Source organism: Hemitrygon akajei, chromosome 11 (assembly GCF_048418815.1).
Source record: "Hemitrygon akajei chromosome 11, sHemAka1.3, whole genome shotgun sequence".
NCBI classification, from domain to species: domain Eukaryota; kingdom Metazoa; phylum Chordata; class Chondrichthyes; order Myliobatiformes; family Dasyatidae; genus Hemitrygon; species Hemitrygon akajei.
Window position 1 is genome coordinate 44,659,806 of NC_133134.1, and position 22,546 is coordinate 44,682,351.

The 22,546-nt window shown below is 37.1% G+C and overlaps 1 protein-coding gene across 4 annotated transcripts in view; it reads left to right on the forward strand.

Annotated features, from left to right (window-relative positions):
• LOC140735558 (protein tweety homolog 3-like) overlaps nucleotides 1-21,191 on the forward strand; it is a 182,396-nt gene extending 161,205 nt beyond the window's left edge. For 2 of the 4 annotated variants that reach the window (XM_073060747.1, XM_073060748.1), the window contains exons 14-15: nucleotides 5,009-5,117; nucleotides 16,998-21,191. In XM_073060747.1, the coding sequence (XP_072916848.1) occupies nucleotides 5,009-5,095 (87 nt within the window). In that variant the 3' untranslated portion in view covers nucleotides 5,096-5,117; nucleotides 16,998-21,191. The remainder of the gene's footprint in view (nucleotides 1-5,008; nucleotides 5,118-16,997) is intronic. The other 2 variants (XM_073060749.1, XM_073060750.1) reach the window with 1 other exon arrangement.
• The last annotated feature ends 1,355 nt before the right edge of the window (nucleotides 21,192-22,546 follow it).

A 22,546-nucleotide genomic window follows, 5' to 3' on the forward strand; every position in this document is an offset into this window, starting at 1 on the left:
TTACTTGTATTGTGAAGCAGCATTTGGGCACCTACTGAGTTACAGTGCCCCACAAGTATTTTCATATCTTACTATTTTCTAAATTTAATATGTATTGAAGTAGGATTTTTTTCAACTAATCTATAAAATATTGTGCACTGTGTCAAATGAAAATAAAAATTCTAAAACCACTTAACAATTTACTAAAAATTAAAAACCAAAATGGGAATACTAAAAAAGTATTCATCCCCTTTGTAATTACTACGCTAACTTTCCTCAGGTGTATTACCTTACGAACTAACCCAATTTGTTGTAGAAAATGGAGGATCACCTGTTTTCAATCAATTCACACGAATAAATACCCCACTTTTCTGCAAGGTTCAACAGTATGGTAGATTTAGAACGGACCAAAACCAAAATAAAGACGAAAGAGCATCAAGACAAGTCAAGGAAATGATAATAGGGAAGCACAAATTTGGGGAAGGGTACAAGACCATTTCAAAGGCACTGAATGTATCTTGGAGCACTGTGCAGTCCATTATGAACAATTGGAGAAATATGAAACCACAGCTACATTGCCTATGTCAGGCTGATCCTCTAAACTTAGTCGTTTGAGAAGTATGGCACTTGTAAGAGAGGCTATTGTGATGCAGTCACTCTCAAATGAGCTGCAGAGGTTAGTGGTTGCAACTAGAGATAAAGTTCATGGATCCACACCCTCTTAAGGCCTTGCACAAAAAGGGTGTTTATGGAAGAGTTGCAAAGAAGCAGCCCTGGCTAAAAAAATTTTAAACACACATGCTTGCCTGTCAAGACTTTGCAAAGCACCACTTTGAAGATATTGTCCATATGTGGAAGAATGTCTCGTAGTCGGATGGGACTGAAGTTGAACTTTTTGGCCTTAGCACTGAGCAATATGTGTGATGTAAATCAAATATCGCACATTGGCCAGGTTTTGAAGTTTGGTGGAGGTAGCATCATGGTGTGGAGATGCTTTTCAGCTGCAGGGACTGGAAATCTGCTCAGGATTGATGGGGAGATGAATACTGCTAAATACAGAGTGACTCTGGATAAAAATCTACTAGCCTCTACCAGAAAGCTTAAACTGGGGAGGAGGTGTCAGCAGGACAACGACCCAAAGCACACTGCAGAGCAACCATGGAGTGGCTCCAAATGAAGAAAATTGTTGCACTTGAGTGGCCCAGATTCCTGACTTTAATCTCTTCGATCATCTCTGCAGAGACCTTAAGATTGCTGTCCATCGCCACTCCCCAAAAAAGTTGGCACAGATTGAGCAATTTTGCAAGGAGGAATGGGCAGATCTTGCTCCATAAGTTGTGCAAAGCTAATAAATGCTCCTGCCTGTAATAGTTGCGACAGGTGGCTTATCTAAGTACTCAGCAAAGGGGGATGAATACTTCTGAGCTGCTGACATTTCAATCTTTGTATTTTTAGTTTTTTATGCTTTATAATTTATCCTGTTTTTGAGCTCCACTGAGGGAAAAAGGAGCATGTGATTCACAAATAAAAATTACATTAAATTGATCAAAGACATCTATGTGAGCAAAGCATTGAGGGCTGAATACTTTTGCAAGGCACTGTAAGAGACGGTAAAACTTAAAAACAAAATGTTTTCATAAATAGAAATAGTGACTATTTATTTAGTTAGAACTATATATTAAAAGAAATCAGCAAAGAATTGTGAAGTTTTAGGTGAAGAAAGGATTTGTTTTGGGGGAAGGGGGAAAAGATTATAAATAAAGAGGCATTCTTAGAAGAATAAAGGAACAGCCAGAACGAGTAAAATTGAGATAGCAGTTTTCTGAGTGAATAATTCATATTGGCAAATCTATTTTGATTGGAAAATGCTAAAGTTTCCTTTTTAAGAAGGAATACCGGAACCATGTAATTATGTTAACTTGGCATCATTTGTGGGGAAGATGCTGGATATTTTATAGGGCACAGAGACTAAGTATTTGGTCAAATAGGAATTTGTCAGCATCAATGTGGACAGTTGAGGTAATGTACATGCTGCATAGAATACTGACTGTTATGTTTGTGGATATATTAAATATTATTTACATGCATGGAATGGAGGTAACCTTGTACCATACATTGTTAATTACTGGGTATACAAGGCTTTGAAAAGTAAGGAGAAAGGGCAATTTATTTTATTGGTCAGATGTGATAAGTAATTGTCTAATGTGATTGATGGTGGGGACTGCCAATTTTCCTAATACGTAGTAATGATTTTGAAAGCATAGAATTGCATATCCTAAAGTTATTTCAAGTTTTACATTTTCTAGAAAGGACCAGGAAGTTTATTATATAAATTGGTTAATTAAACAGATCAGTTCAGAGAATTGAGATCATCTACCTAGAATCTGAAAGAGTAAAGGCAGAATGCATTCCACCAAGTACTCTGAGACTCTAGAAGTTAATGCACAGGCCTAATGAACAATCAAAATAGATGAATAATGGTTTGAATAGTGAAAGTATTGCAAGGATAGATTAATTAAACTTGTACTTCTCTGACTTTAGAAGGTACGTGGTTGATAGAAAGATGTAACGAAAAGTTCAGTTTAGGGATGAAAACATGTAGAATATACAAAGTATCCCACAGAGCCTCAAACTTGCATCTTGTTCTTAAATTCACTTGGTCACTTCTGACACCTCTCTCCCTTTGGTCTCTCTGTCTCCATTTCTGGAGCCAAACCGTCTACCTATAAACTTACCAACTCCCATGGCTATCTTGACTACACCTCTTCCCACTCCGTCTCCTGTAAAAATGCCACTCCTTTTTATTAGTTCCTTTGTCTCTGCCATATCTGTTCCTTTCCAGAACTTCAGAGATGTCCTTTTTTAAAGAATGGAGTTTCCCTTCCTCCACTTTTAATGCTGTCTTCACCTGCTTCTCCATTTCTCACATAACACCCTCACCCCACCTTCCTGCCAGAGATTTCTTCTTGTCTTCACCTACCACCCCTTGAGCCTCTGTGTTCAACACATCATTCTCTGCAACTTCGCCATCTTCAATGAGATACTACCACCAAACACATCTTCACTCCCCCCGCCCCCTCCCCATTCTCTGCTTTCTGCAGTGATTATTCCCTCTGTGATTTCCTTGTTCATTCATCTCCTCCCACCAATGTTCCCTCTTTTTGTAAAACAGCTATGCAGACCATCCATTGCTCTGAGTAGGAAATTTTTGCATGGCCTGAAAATTGTGTGACACTTTATATTAACATTATAAAAGAAAATTTCATCTACATTGTAACAAAGGGTATGTGCATGGGAGCATTTCAGTTCTGACGTCGCCATGCACTGGCACAGCTTGAAGGGAACAGTGCTCCCCACTAATTTCCCTCCTGGCATTTATCCCTGCTGGCGAAATGAGGTGCTTATACCTGCCCATTCACCACTATTTTGGGCCCCAGACAGTCCTTCCAAATGAAGCAACACTTCACCTGCGAATCTTTTGGGGTCATCTACTGTATCTGGTGCTGCCAATGTGGCCTCCTCTACTTTGGTGAGACCCAGTGTTAATTTGGGACCACTTTGTCGAGCACCTTCATTCCAATGGCAAAAAGCAGGATTCCCTTTGGCCAACCATTTCAATTTCAATAGCCATTCCTGTTCCAACACGTTGGTATTGGCATCCTCTACTACTACGATGAGGCTACATTCAGGTTAGAGGAGCCAACACTTCATAATCTGGGTCGCCTCCAACCTGGTGAAGTGACTGTAGATTTCTCTTAACTTCTGATAATGTGCCCTCTCCCCCTTCAGTTTCCCACTCTGGCTCCCATCAAATCTCTTCTTTTCTGCTCACCTACAGGACTTGTTACATCCCCAAGTGCCCCTCCTCCTTCCTTTTCTCCCATGGTCAACTCTCCTCTCCTATTAGATTTCTTTTTCTCCAGCTCTTTACCTTTTCTACCTATCACCTCCCAGATTCTTGCTTCATCTATCACCTTCTAGCTTGTACTCCTCCCCCCCTCCACCTTCGTATTCTAGCATCTTCCCCCTTCCTTTCCAGTCCTGATGAAGGGTTATGGCCATAACCGTTAACTGTTTATTCATTTCCATGGATGCTGCTTGACCTGCTGAGTTCCTCCAGCATTTTGTATGTGTTGCTTTGGATTTCCTGCACTTGCAGAATCTCTTTCTAATAAAGAAATACTACCTTTGCACCTGTGGACTTCACAGCATGATGGTAATTTAGTCATATGTGTGAAATCAGGAAATTCTTAATACACATTAATTAAAAAAGTTTTCTAAAGTTTTCGAAGACTAGTTGGTGGATGAGCTGAAATTTTCATGACTTGAAATTAACATTTTTGTTTCACATGGCCATTAAAGGAGAAGGAGAAAGGTAGGTGAATCAAATTGACGTTTAAGGCGATCAAACAAAATGACGCATTGTCACTCACTTTCTGTTCCTGTGGGTGAATTCTGAATCTACCAAGGTCTTGTTTATGCACATAGAGCCCAGAGTTCTTTAGAAGGTCAAGCCATTTTCTCTTCCAATATTTATCTGCAGCTTGGTCAAGTTGAATATCCTTTTTTTCCCTGAAGTTGGCAATTTCAGTATTCAGGCTTTATTTTAGTGTTGCAATGATGTAAAATAAAATATGCATTAAAATTTTCATAAAAGTTAGTGTTTTATTATTTTTAATCCAGTTATTTTCCACTATACATTCTTGAAAAACAAAGTTGAACAAAGATTCCCTCAATCTATGTTATATGTATGCTTTCTGAATTTATTTTTTATTGGTATTAAAAATATTACATGGGGCAAAAAGTCATTAACCCTTAATGATTTTTTTTGATGTTTTATTTCATTGCTGACCTATGCATAGATATATATTAAAACAAATAATAAACGGCGTTTCTCGGAATTGTTCCTCTGTTCCGTTACCCTGTTCTGGGAGTGCCCCTGGGTATTTTGTGGGATTGTTCTTCCCTTGCTTGCACTGGATTTCTCTTTTGAGGCTGCACTCTATTTCTCTCTCCTACAATGCCACAGCTGTATTTGGCTGCTCTGGACAGTGGCAGCCATCTGAGCTGGCAGCCAAAGAACTCCAACAGTGCAAGAACGAACTCTCACTGGTAAAGAAGGCAGCAAACCAGAACAGGTACTGAAATATGGCTTTGTATCCCATTCCCTACTGCTTTCAGTTCCTTAAGTATTCACCCCTGCTAAATAGCATTATTTTGGATGGGCGATCCTTTCCTCACTGTCTAATTCCCAAAGTTAGCACTCTGTAGACAGCACAGCATTTTGAATGGACACTGGAACATTTGATTGTTGCTCCATTCCATGCTGCTTGTGATTCTCTTTAAAATGTATATTCTGCTAAATAACACAAAATAAACTTTATCCTAATTCCCAATTTCTTTCAGCTCTCTTAAAAATGACACCTTGCTGAATAGCATGGATGCATTGGGCTGTGGTACTAGACACTACAAACTAGCAGGAATGTCACAACATCATATTGATCCGTTTTTGAATACCAATACGTAATTATATTTACTGTTTACGTTAATCACAGTTAAAATTCTCATACGAGTATTAATTATCTTATTTGACTGGTTATGTATTTGTGCACTGGTTTCAGGTGTTACAATGCTTTAAATGTATCTGTTTGCCAGTATTGCCTGGGAACTATCTTAATCCCCTTTTTAAACATTTATCTTGTAAGTAATTCTAAACTGTTTAATATAATTTTGTGAGAAACATGGATTTTTAATAAAATTAAGAGGGTATTATGTGCCTATAATTGACGTCAATTCTAATTTTCAAGCATGTCATGAATTTATCATTCTGATCATGTGACATCCCTGTTATATGCTTGCTGCAATTATTTGAATACCACAGGATTTGGGTGGCTACTGAAGCATATCCTGAACACTTTGAGCACTGCAATAGCCTTCTTTTGCACCAAACATTATTTTACTTTTATTCTTTTTAGCTTGCTCAGAGAATGCAACAAAAATATTTCCCTGTTTTTCTGTGATTTTTGAAAACGTAATATTTAGATTTGCATAATATAATTTGTTTGTTATTATTTTAAATTGATGTAAAGGGTTCTTTTTACATTTCATTCTGACTTCCAAAAATAAATGCTGTGCTGCGTATCTGTGTTTCAAATAGAAACTGAACATGCTTCTCGTCACCATCTGCCTTTTCTAATAGTAGTGTATTGGATTGGTGCAGTGTCTTCAATATTTCATTAGAAGCACATGGTGAAGTGGACATAATTTATGCATCATCATGGTTTTTGATGGCATACGTTGTTGCTGTGCTTGACTGACATTTTTGAGGAAAAGCTATGATATTTGGCAATTAATGCATATTACTACTACTGTCTTCTTTAAAATGTCTGTCTGCCTACTGAACATACCAAAAGAGAGTTGGAATCTTTGAGAGGAAAAAAAAATAGAAGTAATCAATTCCTTTAAAATGAATGATGATGTGAAGGTTGTGCAAATTGATTTGTTATTTTGAGTACTGAGTACAAAAGGGGAATTTAACTGAAGTGAGTGCAAGTTTGCAGTCTATTTAATGATTCTGGCAAACCCAGAGATTATTTTGACGCACTCTTTGTCCTACCTGTGTTAGTTTTCCCTGGTGTAAATCTAAGGGAAGGGAGCAAAATGCATTTGCACCCTCTCTGGGGAGTTACTATTCTGCTGCTGGAGTCTGAAGTATCCTATAATGCAGTAGGCAGCCAGTTCAGGCAGCATTCACCCTCTGCAGCACACACATATGGACTGAGTGGTGTCAAGACTGATAGCTAGCAATTCAGCCCAGTCTTAGGAAATAGTAAAACATTTTTTAAATATTGTTTTGCAGTTACCATAGTGCACAAAATGAAACTGCTGTTTGCATTGTGAGCAAGAAGGTTGCTTGTCAGGAACAATTGTCATAGCATTAAGGTGTTCATACTTTTGGCTGCAGGACAATTCCTGCAGCGTATTTAGTGTGAAAACATAGCATGTTTTTAATAGACCCTTCAACAGAGTGAGGCTTGTTTGGCAGTTTGCATTGGTCATTTGTTGCTAGTCAGACTGCATCAATGAGTTGAAACTGGTCTTAACTATAGCTTGATTGTGAAGTGCTCAGCTAGAAGGTTTGTGGAGGATGCAACCAAGCAAATACAATGCAACCTTTTTTGACCACACTCCAAATAAATTTAGGATTAGGAAAATCTTTACTTGTGCACTACATAGTGAAGTTGTTCCATCTAGAGACTTGAATAAATTCAATGGTTACATAATCTTTTCTAAAATGCATGACATTCTCCTGCAGCACGAACTAGAATTTCTTAAACTTATTTTGTATCCCCTGCTCTATATTCCTGTTGGAATGTATTGTAAATCTTTAGTTTGTTGTTGCTTGTGAAACTCTTTTGGTGCCCTTTTGAGGGGGGGGGGGATTGCAAGTTCAAGCTGTATGTTTATCTTGAAAGTGGCAAAGATCACATGCTGATTTACACCCATCTTTGACTGCTTAGTGTTGAAATACACATGTATTGCTGCTTGAGTTAGAAATTTTGAACTGGGTTATATTTTAATTGATTTTAGTTCAATTTCTCTGTCTAGTATGTTTTACTAACTGAGCAAATTTGTGTTGTTTTGTGCAACACTTTGATCACATCTTTTTCACTTTGCGTAAAGTACTTTGTGAAGGCATTTCTCCTTTTGTTTCCTAGTTGTAGTAGAATCAACTTACAAAAAAGTCTCTCCCTGTATTGAGTTAGCTCATGTTAATTCTATTTGTCTAAACAGTAACAGGTTTCAGCTCTTTTGTTCCTCCATCTCATTCCTGAATTTTGTGCTGGTCTATAATTACTTTGTACTAAAGTATGAAAGTGATTGTTGTTTTGCTTGCATTTGGATCATGCCTTCCATGACCTTGGCATTCCAGAACATTTCACTGCAATTTAAGCATAATGGATGTAGTCACTTAAGTACTGAAGAGAGGTATTGCAGCCTGTTCGTGCATTACAAGAGAAGTTGGACAACTGACTGGATAATCTGTTTTGGTTTAAGTTTTAAATCTTGGAAACTGGGAATTGCCCTGTTCTTCAAGTAAAATATTCTTGTTTTATATGCAGAAGGAGTAAGGGTGAAGGCTATTTTCTAAGTGGGGAGAAAAATCAGAGACCAGAGGTGCAAAGGGTAGTCTTTGGACAATATTCCCTAAAGGTTAACTTGCAGGTTGAGTCAGTGGTGAGAAAGGTAAATGCAACTTTAGCATTCATTTCATAAAGACTAGAATATAAAAGGATGTAATGCTGAGACTTTATAAGGCATTGAAATATTTGGAGTATTTGAGCATTTTAGGCCTCCTAGGAAAAGACGTGCTAGCATTGGAGAGGGTCCAGAAGAAGTTCACAAGAATGATTCTGGGATCGAAAGGGTTAATGTGTGAAGCAAGTTTGATGGCTCAGGGTTGGTACTCACTAGATTTTAGGAGATTCGGAGAATCTTATTGAAACCTATTGAATATTGAAAGGCCTAGATAGAGTGGATGTGGAGAGGATGTTACAAGTAGTGGAAGAGTCCAGGTTCAGAGGGCACAGTCTCAGAATAGAAAGATGAGAACAGAGATGAGAAGGAATTTCTTTAGCCAGAGGGTGGAGAATCTGTGGAATTCATTGTCAGAGACAGCTGTGGAGTTATTGAGTATATTTAAAGTGGTGGTTGATAGATTCTTGTTTATTAAGGGTGTCAAATGTTACAGAGTGAAGGCAAAGGAATGGGTTTGAGAGGGATGATAAATTGACATCGAAATGGCAGAGCAGACTCAATGGGCTGAATGGCCTAATTCTGCTCCCATGTCTTATGGCCTAACACAGTTGAATTAGAAGTTGTTATTACATACTGAGGTACAGTGAAAAACTTTGTCTTGCATATCATTCCTATAGATCAATTCATTACAACAGTGCATTGAGCTAGTATGAGGTATAACAAGAGTATGGCATAAAGTGTTACAGTTCCAGATAAGATGCAGTTGCGGGAAGGCAATAAAGAGTTAGGTTGTGAGGTAAAGTGTCCACCTTATCATAGCAGGGAACCATTCAATATAGTCTTATAACAAGATAGAAGCTGTCTTTGAACCTGGTGGTATATGCATTCACACTTTTGTATTTCCTGCCCTATGAAAGGGGGGAGAAGAGAGACTGCCTGAGGTTGGAGGAGACTTTAATTATGTCGGCTGCTTTACCAAGGTTTTGAGAAGTGTTGACAAACTCCATCAAGGGGAGGCCGGTATCCGTGATGTGATATGATGAGACACACAGCTTTCTGTGGTTTCTTGTTGTCATGGGCAGAGCAGTTGCCATACAAGCCATGATATTTGGGTAAGATGCTTTCTATGGTGCATTGGTAAAATTGGTAAGGGTCAAAGGGTACCTGCCAAATTTCTTTAGCTTTCTGAGGAAGTAGTGGTGCTCTTTGGCAAAGGCATCAACATGGTTTGACCAGGACATACAATTGGAGATGTTCACTCCTTGGAACTTGAAGCTCTTAGCCCTATCAATCTCTGCACCATTGATGTAGACAGGAGTATGTACACTCCCCCTTCTTCCTGAGGTCAATGTCTGGCTGTTTTGTTTACTGAGATGAGGGAAAGGTCATGACCCTGTTACTATGTCACTAAGGTCTCTCTGACTCATTGTTACTTGGGATATGGCCTACTGCATTGCTATCATCTGCAAACCTGTAAATGGAGTTGGGGCAGAACCTGGTTATGCAGCTATGTGCAACTAGGGAGTGGAGTAGGGATCTGAGGATCAAGCCTTCTGGAGAACCGGTGTTGAGGAATATCACGACAGAGATGTTGCTGCCGATCCTTCCTGGCCAAAAGACCGTAATCAGTAAGTGAGTTGCTCAGGGTATAAGACATGGTGCGGTGAGTGCAGAATTTGGTATGTGGAAATACTTGAACAGATTGAGTGGTTCTCAGAGTAATGGCCGAGGGAATATTTAAATTGGGTATTCAGATGTGTTCATAATTGCCAGTGAGAAGATTTGTTTCCGGTAGTAGAAAGGTTAAGGATCAAAGAGTAAAGATGTGAGATACTTGCCAAAAAAATGTGTGTGTGTATGTATACATGCACCCACGCGCGCACATACAACATAGAAATGCAGGAAAAAAAGATTGATTTTTAAAAGGATATTGAATAAACAAGTGAACAAATCAAAGAAAAGTATGCTGGCTGGATTATTTGTGTAACTCTTGAGAGAAGCTGTCCATGTGCTGTGGGTTGACTGATCTCCTATCTTATAATACATTATTAATTTACTATAATTACCTCAGTGGTATTGCTGAATTCCAATTTTGTTTTGTCTTTTGGGTTCACTTAAAAGGTCTTTTGTCACTTTGCAAAGAAAAACAGGGTGTTCTGTCTTTCTAGTCTGCACTGATTTCTTCAACCCCATTACTTAAAGCATTATCTGATTGTTTACATCTTTGCTCTTAATGTGCACATATTGGCTGCTGCATTTACTGAGGTTGCAGCATTGACTACACTTCAGTAAGTACTTAATTACCAGTAAAGCGCTTTGGGATTTACTGAGATTATTTAAAATGCAGTATAAATGCAAATGATCCTTCCTGAAACCTAGTACCTTATTTGTATTCACTGTATGGTGGAGATCTCTTTCCTGACAAATACTTAGTAGGGTTACCCCACTTAGCATACACCACCACTTTTAGTTAGATTTTGTACAGAATTAACATTCTGCACAGCACTTGCTGTCTCTTATCTTGGTTACTGAACATTTCTGTACCTAGTTGAACGGTTATTCATTATTTCCACTGCCTGCTGTGGTTTTCTGCAAACCAGTAGATAATTTGAGAGCTAATCATTATCCCAGTGGAACATGTACCTTAAAGTAAAACAAAAGACTTATTTTGGCCAATTCCATGATGTATTTTTAATTACACATTTTGTTAATGACAATCATTTTATTAAATACAGTGCCTATAAAAACTGTTCACCCTCCCCCTTGGAAATTTTAGAACTTTCAATCACAGTGGATTTAATTTTGCTTTTTTTTTGACATTGATCACAGAAAGGATTCTTTTGTGTCAAAGTGGAAACAAATTTCTCCAAGCTGGTCTAAATTTATTATAATTATGAAACACAAAATTATTGCATAATTACACACCCCCTTCAAGTCAGTATTTAGTAAATGCACCTTTGGCAGCAATTACAGCCTTGAGTCTGTGTGGTAGGTCTCTATCAGGTTTGTACATCTGGACACTGCAATTTTTCTTTCACAAAACTGCTCAAGCTCTGTCAGATTGCAAGAGGATTGTTAGTGAACAGCTCTTTTTAAGTCCAGCCACGGAATCTCAATTGGATTGAGGTCTGGACTCTGACTTGACCACTCCAGGACATTAACTTTGTTTTTAAGCCATTCCTGTATAGCCTTGGCTTAGGGTCATTGTCTTTGTGGAAAACAAATCTTCTCCCAAATCACAGTTCTTTTACAGACTGCATTAGGTTTTCCTCTAGGATTTCCCTATATTTTGTTGCATTCATTTTACCCTCTTACAGGGCCTGAAGCAGTCCCACTGCATGATGCAGCCACCACTATGCTTTACAGTACGGATGGCGCGTTTTTGAAGATGTGCGGTGCTTGGTTTACGCCAAACATAGCATTTAGTCTGATGGCCAAGAAGCTCAATTTTGGTTTCATCAGACTATAGAACCACCTTCCAGCTGACTTCAGAGACTCTGGCAAACTCTAGCAGAGATTTCATGTGACTTTTTTTTCCCACCAGTAGCTTTCTCTTTGCCTCTCTCCCATAAACACTGCAACTGGTGAAGCACCCAGGCAACAGTTGTTTGTGCAGTGTCTCCCATCTCTGCCAGAGTTGTCGTAGATTTCCTCATTAGCCCCCTTCTTGCATGGTCACTCAGTTTTTGAGGATGGTCTGCTCTAGGCAGATTTACAGCTGTGCCATACTTTCCATAGCTTGATGGTTGACTTCACTGTACTCCAAGGGATATTCAGTGACTTGGAACTTTCCTTGTATCCGTCTCCCGACTTGGGCTTTCCAATAACCTTTTTAAGGAGTTGCTTGGACTGTTCTTTTGTCTTCGTGGTGTATTTTTGCCAGGATACTGACTCACCAGCAGTAGGTCCTTCCAGATACTGGTGTATTTTTACTACAATCAATTGAAACAGCTTGACTGCACACAGGTGATAACCATTCAACTAATTATAGAACATAGAATATTACAGCACATTACAGGCCCTTCGGCCCACAATGTTGTGCCGACCCTCAAACCTTACCTCCCATATAACCCCCCACCTTAAATTCCTCCATATACCTGTCTATATGCAGGTATGTGACTTTTAAAACCAACTGGCTGCACCAGTGATGATTTGGTGTGTCATATTAAAGGGGGGGGAATGCTTACACAATCAACTATTTTGAGTTCTATATTTGTAATTAATTTAGATCACTTTGTGTCACTTTGACACAGACTCTTTTTCTGTTGATCTGTGTCAAAAAAAAAGCCAAATTAAATCTACCATGATTCAATGTTATAAAACATGAAAACTTCCAAGGAGGGTTGAATATTTTTTTTTATAGGCACTGTAACAATGCATTCACTATTTTATCTTAGCTTCTGATTCTTCCAGTTTATTGTTGATGTGAAACTTCGTCAAATTTCCAAAAAGGGGCTCTGCACTATACTGACAGATATTCTGGATCATTGGATGTCACTCTTAATGAATATCCCAATACATTTTCCAATGTTACATAGTATCATTTTAAACTTTCCAGTAAACCCGCTCAATTGAATTGGAAAGTAGGAATCAGGAGGGCCTGGTGTGTTGAACATCATCTTGTGAACCACATATTAAGCCATTACGATTTCTAATTAGGTTATTGGAGTTGTGTTGATTTTCTTTTGACTGATTCGACCATCTACTCTTAGATTCAAACTGGATTAGTTTATTATTATATACACCGGGATCCAATGAAATTCCTTGTTCACGTTGCTAGCAGACTGACTGTATACATAGTAATAATAAATGCAAATGCCACAATAGATAGAACAATGAGTGCAAAACATCAGAATGGTGCACAGATTGTAGTGCAAGAAGAACTTTTAAAGTAGCAATAACTGAAAGAGTGCTAAGAGTAGGAGAATGTATACACCATGAAGGAAGGTGATGTGAATGGTTCAGAAGTCTGATAGCAGTGAGGAATAATTTGTTCTTGAGTCTAGTGTACCCTGGTATTGCTATTCTTGTCACCCTGCCATTACCAGTCTTAATATTTCTTTTCTCCTCATTGTAAACAAAACCTTTGAGGGTTACCATTGCACAGAAATTTATTGGAATTTTCACAGAAATCCACTGAAGTTCAGATCAGACACCGGGTATCTGCCATAAGAAGATTCCACACCCCCCTCCCCAGAGAGTTTCCATCATCTGCAAAGCACATTCCTCTCTACTTAATTGATTGAATCCAGCTTTAACAAGATTCAATAAACTTGACCCCATCGAGGACAAAGCAGTCGAAACATTCATTGCATCTACCACTCTACGCTATGGCTACATCATATAATTACAACATGTCCTCTGGCAACTCATCAAGACTTCAAATGCAATTCCTAGACCAACTTCATAAGCTGTTGGCAGATGTCAGTGCCACTACCTGAAAACTGCCCTTCACATTTTGATTTGGACTTTGCCCAAGTATTGCCATTCTCTACTGAATGACACCTAAAGGCACCTTCAATGCATGATTCACCACCACCTACTCAAGAACACTAGGGGCAAGTATTGACCCTCCAGTGGTATCCACATCTTGCAACTAAATTTTTAAAGAAAATGTAATTGTCCTGTTCTTATGGACAAAGTTTTCATCTAACTTTTACAAAATTCATGCAGGTTCATGTTGCTTTTAACTTGTGTGAATTATTTAAAGAAAACACCTTTACAGGAAAATGATTTAAATTTCATTGCAGTGCATACAAAATGCTGGAGGAACTCAGCAGGTAAGGCAGCATCTTTGGAGAGGAATAAACACTGGACGTTTTGGTTGAAACCCTTCATCAGGACATTAGGATATTTCATTATGTACAGTATGCCATAATTTTGTAAATGTTCATTTATTTTTCTGTAACATGTTTGAGAAATTTTCTTTTGTAACTGGTTATTTTCTTTATTTATAATCCTTTTTTGAAGTATTTTACTAAAATTCCTTGGCTAAACCTCACCTGCCCTTTCAGTTACCAGTTTACCAGTTAACTAGTACTTACAGCTGCAATGAGAGTATTGAAATACATTGAGACATGGGGAGACAAATGGAAAAAAAGCAATACACTAATATAAAGACATCATAATCTGTCCAGCGATTTGTCTTATAAGGTTGCTTATAGTCTTTAAGCAGAGATTTGTAAAACCCTGTGTTCACATTTCTTGTACAAAGAAAACTGTATATTTAACTGAAGCTTTCTTGCAATTGAAAGGAATCCTAAAGGCACATTTCAGGAAACCAATTTGTTGAAAGTATTCTTTGACAAAATAATAATTGATCTATGGAGTTTTCTAAGTTGGCAAATTCTTGTGTGATTTGCTAACTGCTAGACTAAGGAAATGATTTGGCAATGTTAAATCTCATGCCTTCTTCCGTCTGTTTTTTCTTTTTGTCTCAAAACCATTGCATTATCCTAGACTAATCTGCTTTGATCTGGCAGCCAATTATGCCCATAACTGGGCTATTGTTGAGTATTGTCAAACTCCTCAGCAGTATTCTGGCCACTGCGTACCTGCACGTCACAAGTTCATTCCTTTTGGAGCCTAAAAACATAAAATAAATGCTTGCCAGAATAATTAATGCCTTTTAATATTGTTATATTAAATATTGTTATAATAAGTCATGTTTAGTCTTTATTATTTAACTTCTAATATTAGCTACTTTCCAATAGATTGCATTATTTGAATGTAAGCGACTTATAGCATGAAAGTATTGACAGCTATTGAGCCTGAGATGGGAGCTACCGGCTGTTAATAAATACACTTTTGTACAGTTGTCCACTTGCACTAGCTGAGTCCCTGGACAATGCTGATTTTCTGCTTGCACAACCCCGAGAGTGTGTTGTACGTTACACCAGATAGGTCCAGGGCACAAGTGAGCAGTGATCTTGGGTTAATGGATGACCTAACTCAATATTTCTACCTTTTTAAAAAAAAATTCATTTTGATGATCATCTGGAAGTTACTTGGGATAGGAGATGCCAAAGGGAATTTTGAAAGAGAGCTACTATCCCATGAATGTCACATTGGTACATTGAATTCATAGACCTCATGCTGTACATTTAGAAACCTCCATTAATGTTCAAAATCCACTCTCTGGTTATGATGTTGATACGCACTAGAATTTTTTTTTTGAATTCTGGAGGAAATTGCGTACCATGTTTGCAAGTGTGCCGTTAAAACAATTTCCTGGGATATTAGGAATACATGCATCCCTGGCCTTAAGGTGGCACTGGAGTGTGGTGACTTGCAATCTCCCAGATCTACTCACTACTTCTATTATAATTGTTCTACTCTTTTAATTATTTTCCTTTTATTACTTAAATGTGCTGTTATGAAATCCTCTGTATGGAAAGCAGAGGTTTTCATTGTACCTCCGTGCAGGTGTCCCCTGCTTTACGAAAGTTTGCTTTACGCCACTTCGCTTTTACAGAAGACCTACATTATTACCTGTTTTTGCTAACCGAAAGAAATCCAAAGGGGGTTTTTACTTTTATGAAAAAAGGTGCCTGCTTTAAACTTGAGTTTACCCTGAGAAAGACTACCATGACCGTGAAGCCTTGCGCGGGCAGGTGTGTGCGCATGCGTGTACGTGCCAATTTTTGTTTTCTACAAATTGGTTTTTGGCTAATTCTTACCGATTCTGGTAAGTGAAACTACACTGCACATACATTATTTCTACTTTATATAAGCTATGTATTTATCATATCATTCCTGTTTTACTATATGTTAGTGTTATTTCAAGTTTGATGTGCTATTTGGTATGATTTGGTAGGTTATTTTTTGGGTCTGGGAAAGCTCAAAAATTTTTTTCATACAAATTAAGGGTAATTGCTTCTTCACTTTACGCCATTTCGGCTTACGAAAGGTTTCATAGGAACACTACTTTCAGATAGTGGGGGAAACCTGTACATGTGATGATAATAAACCAATTTACCTCTTGTACTGTATGTGTTGTGATTCAAATCTGACTTGTATCAAAAAATCTACAGTTCTACTTTATTCTTATTGTTTAACTGTGTTCAATATACTATTTTTTTGAAATGAGCATTTTCCTACAACAGCAGGTCCCATGCCAGGTTCTTAATTGCATTCGATGTTATTTGTACTGACTCTCAACAATTTTTTAAACTTGTGTGCATTGAACACTATGTAGTTTTTATCTTTTCTAGGTAAATGGAGTTTTAGTAGTTTGAATAACATGCAGTTCGATTTTTATGTTACACAACACTCCGAATATTCTACCTACTTAAGACCATGATTCAGATAATGGAATTTAAAGATGTAATCAAGTGTAGATTGATTAAACTAATTTTAAAAACTAATTTTAGTTTTGTTATATTTAAATACAGGATGTATGCACTGGCTCTAGTCCTTCTGTTGAGAAAGTTGATCATAATGATCATAGATTTGTTTTATCTCCTCATCAAAACTGATATTTAGAATGTCCTCTGTATCTTTGGATTTCATGCTTTCCTTCCAGTTCAATGCAGTTAAGGAAGAAAGGAGACATTGTTATTCTCTATACATGCCATGAGTTAGGTTTGATATTAAACCTCTACATCACAACAGATGGCTCAAGAATATATCTGTAGACTGGGGTTCAGTATCAAAATAACACTTTACTGCGGCCGGGTCATGTTTTCGAAATTATGAGTTGGGGAATTTGAGAGGATAGTCTTGCAGCATTTAAATTCATCTCTTCAATTTTTCCACAGTACTCGAACAGCATGAGAGCCAAATACCTCGCCACAAACAGGCCTGAAACCAACAGCGTCCACTAAGACCACAGAAAGAGGAAAAACTGGAACTTTGTCAAATGCCATTAATACAGTTTTGCTATCTTGAGAGTAGCACTATTCTATCAGTTGTACATTTGTACTGTAAAAGGTAGATTGATTACAAGGAATGAACAAACTCTGCCAATGTACTGTAGATTGTTTTATGAATGCTTAGGGGATGTGTATTAAATCTGCAGACCCTGCACAACCTTATCTGTACCAATATCAGTTTACATTATTCCAGTTCACTTCAGTTTAAGGTTCTCTCATTTCTAGATTGCAACAGACATGCCAAGATGTGTGGGTGTGCCAGTATGCAATCATCTGAGCAAAATCACAATTGGTTTGTGCCTGTTGTAACAATTGTAAAGTGCACCAGTCATTGTAGATCAAATATACAGTAGTTCAGATCAATGCAAAATTTATATTTTCTGGAAAAGTTCACAGATGAAATGCCAAAATAACAAACTACATTTTTGCTATTTTTTTCAGAAGATTTAAAAGTATCACAGAAACCCCCAAAGTGACAGTGATAGAAACATAGAAAAATGTTATTGATTATCAACAAGTTGAAATTGAAGCCTGTGGTCTTTTAAATTTACTATGGTTGTAATATAACTTTAACCACTCAAAAGTTCACCATATGCATTGGTGTTCTTTCTGTAATAAGGGTATGTATTGCCACAGACATTTTGTGTAAATATTGGGGTAAATGCACTAAAATTGCTCTGAAAGTTTGCCAATTTAGGTAGCTAATCAATGATCAATGTGGTTAATCTGATTCTAGTTATCACTGATATTACATGTTGTCGTCTTCTTTAGGGTTTGCTTACAAAGCTCAAAAACCTCATCTGTAAATGTCCTGTCTTGACAGATGCATGTTTTAATATTGATTGGCAAATGTTTTACTTTGTTGCACATGACATTTTAGCCTTTTCTTAATGTATGTTGCAGTACTGCACAGTTACTGTGGTTTTGCTATGATTTTTGTTTTAACTTTATTTAACATGTAATTTCTTGTTTTGAAATTAGACTTGCATTTTTTTTTGCGTGTGTTTTACCCTGCATGGGCAATTTTATACATTTAGTTTAGAATTTAGAAAGTTTAATTAGCTCAAGGTTGTACATTACTGGAAACTTACAAATGCATCTTATCACTTGAGGATAAACTACATTCTTGCAGGTTATAAAATAATCCTGGAAGATGCATTTTGTGGAATATTACAAGTCTTAAAATAATATATCAATGATGGAGTGATTTACCCATGGTTTCTGTTGAATAAATTGAAACATTGTAAAATTTCTTATTAATTATTGCTGTCTGAGTAAAAAGTAGACAAAAGCTTAAGTTGTGACAATCCACCCACTGTGTGTGTCTGCTCATGTTTTAGCAATGGTGCTGTTTAATAATTAAATCAGTTGCATATAGAGCACACTAATTCAGTTTTGTTGTTTGACTTCAGGAAGAAACATTCCTCCTTTTGAGTTTGAGGGACTTTATTTGGTGTTAAAAGGAAGTCTGAAATTAAAGTACTTAAATTTTACACTGCAGTCTCTAATCTCTGGGAGACTTTTTAAAACAATATTTTTGTTAACTTTCTACTTTACAATATTTGGCAGCTGAGCAAAAGCTATTTAAACGTAACTGAAACATTCCAAAAGTCCAATCTTTCATTCAAGTCTATTCTTTCACTCAAGTCCATGTTCTTGTGAAAGATATGCGTGTGAATTAATTCTAATGCTACCCTGTCACTTATCCTGTTCTGTTCAAACATTTTTATTTCCAGCATCTTTGATACCTGGCATTAGTCTTGGAAACAATAATGGCATTGGTACTTTCCAAGAGTCATGTAAATTATGCTCTGATTTACCAAATTAGGAATAATTTGTTCCATATGTGCTGTTAGTCACATGTCCTGAGTATTTAGGGAAAATATTAAACTGTTTAATGGCTTCATGTCTAAGTCTGTTACTGTTATTTTTGCAGTCACTTAGTGCTGAGCACAGTGGAAAAATTTCTATGGCAGTTTGTATATTTTATAAATGTGGAACTCTAAAATGAGAAAACCTGAAATTGAAACTTCTAAACAGAAATCCCCACTTAGTGAAGTCCACTTTCATGTTACTGTGATTGTATTACAGTCCAGTCAACTTCAATCCTTCGGTCAGTTGTAATTACCTTAACATGCCTACATGTTCCAAATGGGTAGCCACAAGTTAACAGTCTGATTCAGCTTTTGGAGAGCGGAATGATTGAGTATGTATTTTACCATATATACCCCACATGTCCTTCAAATTATGCTAGAACCTGAGCCACAATCTGTCAGCAGCTAGGCACAAGATCTTCTCTATAGAAGCAAACATCACTTTACTCTGTCAGAAAATGGCTTGAATTATATTAACTGTATCTGTATTTTGCTTTGAAGTTAGATGCTTGAGTTAATCAGTATGGACTACCTGTTTGGCTGACAGTTTTTTTTTATATAAAGTTAGAGATCTTAAGAAAATCCATCCAATTAGCAACAAGCAAGGATTGTCACTAAGCCTAACTAATTTTCTGCAAGATATTCAAAAGGACTATGGTGTGTTCAGCTGCATAAATGAGCTCCCTTGCTCTCACTCTTGCTTGCTCGCTTGCTATCTCTCGCTTTCTCACTTGCTCTTTAGAAGCACAATCTCATCTTAATTTTGTAACGTGGGTTTCCACAGTTAGTTTTTACACCTCGGAAAGCACACATCAACCATGCAACCTTGAATATGTGAATGCAGGGAACACTTGGGTGTAAAACTGACCATCAATCAGGAAGGATCCCGTGATGATATGATATTTACTGTGAATTTACTAAGCACTGCAGGTTTGTGTCTATATTGGCATTCTCTTCATGTAGTACTTAAAGTATTTTCTTGCTAGCATGTGGACTTGCACTGAATTTTCAGCGTGTGTTTTTGTCAAAGAATTATTAGAAATGAGTATCTATCTAACTTTATGACCAGTGAAAATTAGTGAAGATAAGAGTTCATAAAATCTGCAGTAGGCTAATGTGTAGATTTATTTTTTCATCAACTAACTGTTCCTTATACTTATTAACACTATTGCCAGAAAGCCTGAAGATTAAAATTGTAACAAAAGTTCTCAATTTTGACCCTTGGATTTGGTTCTGAAACTGCAATAATGTGATTTTGTCGAGTGACATGTTCTTGCAAAACTAATAGTCAATGCAAACTGATTCTAATGCTAAAATCATGGAGTGTGATATCTGCCAATACGGCAACTAGAAGGAATGAAATCTTGTTTTTTTTTAACTAGAACTATTCGGTTAAAAATTCTTCCATCCCCTATTTGCACGATAATAATCCCAAAAGCTTTGTTCTAAAACAGCCTCGTTTCATACTGATATTTTTCCAATGCTTCCTGCCTTTCTCTATAGCAGCAAAACTCTACTTAACACTGAACACTTTAGAAGTGTTTAACATAAGGTTATTGATCTTCAGTTTTGTTTGAAAGGTTAAATGCAGTCAAAATTGAAAATTAGTTTTAAATGTCATTGAAAATGCATCTGAAAATTTTATCGAGAATGCTGGCAGGTGAAAATTTGAAGTGTAAAAGCAAATTGAGTCCTGTGAAAACTATTTAGTTACATTGTGAACCAGAGTTACTCTGTTGTATTAGTGAGACAATCCTTGAGTGTTTTCATGGAAATTTTACCATTTGTAGAAAATATATCCACAAATGAATAACTTGCACGATCAGCGGGCATTAACTGGTAAAATGTAATTTGCCTTGTAATGCCCTTTTTTAACCATTTCAAACAATTGTGTACCATACTGCTTCAATTTTTACTTACATAATAACATGTAACAAAACTGGTAATTGTAGTATATAGTAATAGTGTAGTTTTGTGAAGCCTGTTTTTAAAACAGCATTTTCTATTAAAAGAGGGGAATGATCCTGTGTACTATTGTTCATTATTATTTTTGCTAAAATTGCTGTAGCTCTTAATAGATTTATAACATTTTAAAACTTCTTTTTCCAATGAGTAAAATGTTGCAAATGTCAAACCTGTGGTTTTCATGAGCTTGAACTAAATGTTTTCAAAATGAAACTAATAAAGTTTGTTGGCTTGCCAACTATATTTCTTGCTTATTTCTATTGCCAATGGAGGAAGACTTTCCAAAGACCCATCTGATGCACACTGGCACTCCTCATGGACAATGTGTTAAGATGTACTTCTAACGGAAGGGATGAACATGGGTTTACTTCTCATGTTTACTGCATTCTACAAGCGATTACCACCACACAAAAGTAGATGCAGAATAAAAAGTTCCACACATTGCAAGCCGTCACACACAACCTTTATCACAGGTGGACTCTGGGTTTAAAATCTTGCTGCTCATTATCTGACAGGAAAGTGAGATTTCCTTTCGCCCGCAGATTACTGCAGTTCAGGAAGGCACCCAGCCCCAACCAGTTTAGCTGATCAATGCTGGACTTTGCAGGCATCATTCATGTCTAGCTTTCTGTCAGCTTTTCCAAAGTAATGTGCGGCAGGATTATAATGAATTTAACCAAATCGATGCCTGTGTGCAAACAGGTAGAAAATTTTCAATTAGCCACAAGTATACAATAAGGAAAAATTACTTGTGCAACACATTACCTTTCATTTTATATATCCTATATATTTGACATTCACCAAATTAGCAAAAGCAATCCAGTCTGAAGCCAGTTAACACAATAATGGTGCAGATTATTTTTCTTTATATTTTAAATCAAAAGCTTGATTTTAGTCTAACCCATTTGAGAAAGCTCTTTCTGTGTAGCCACCGAATACCATCATTCTCACTCTTGATCAGGGATTCCCAACCTGGTGTCCACAAACCCCTTAGTTAATGGTGGGAGCCCTCTGCTCTAGATCATAGATGACTGGAAGACAGTAAACAGTCCTTTTCAAGAAAGGCAGCTGGGTAACTATAGACCTGCAAGCCGAACAACAATGGTAGAGATGATTTTTGGGGGGGGGGGGGAGAAACAAAAATTCTGAGGTGTTAATGATCACTTGGAAAGGCAAGTTCTATTCAGAAATGACCAATGTATGGCAGATTCTGACTATTTTATCAATTTCATTGAAGAGGCGACACTGTTTTGATGCTGGTAGAGCAGTACATGTGATTTATATGGATTTTAGTAAAGCCTTTGACAAATTCTTGCATGGGAGACTGGTTCATGGTTCAAAAGGTCTGGGTCTTTGGGATACAAAGTAATTTGTCAACTGGATCTAAATATGCTTAGCCATAGTAGATAGCAAATGATGGTAAAAGATTATTTTTGTGATTGATTACCTGTGACTATTGGTAGCCACAGGGATCAGTGTTGGGGCCCTAGCTGCTTGTAATATGTATAAAAGATTTGAATGTGGATGTGGGAGGCAAGATCAGTAAACTTGTAGGTTCTCCAAGAAATGATAGAGTTGTTGATAGCGTGAAAGGTA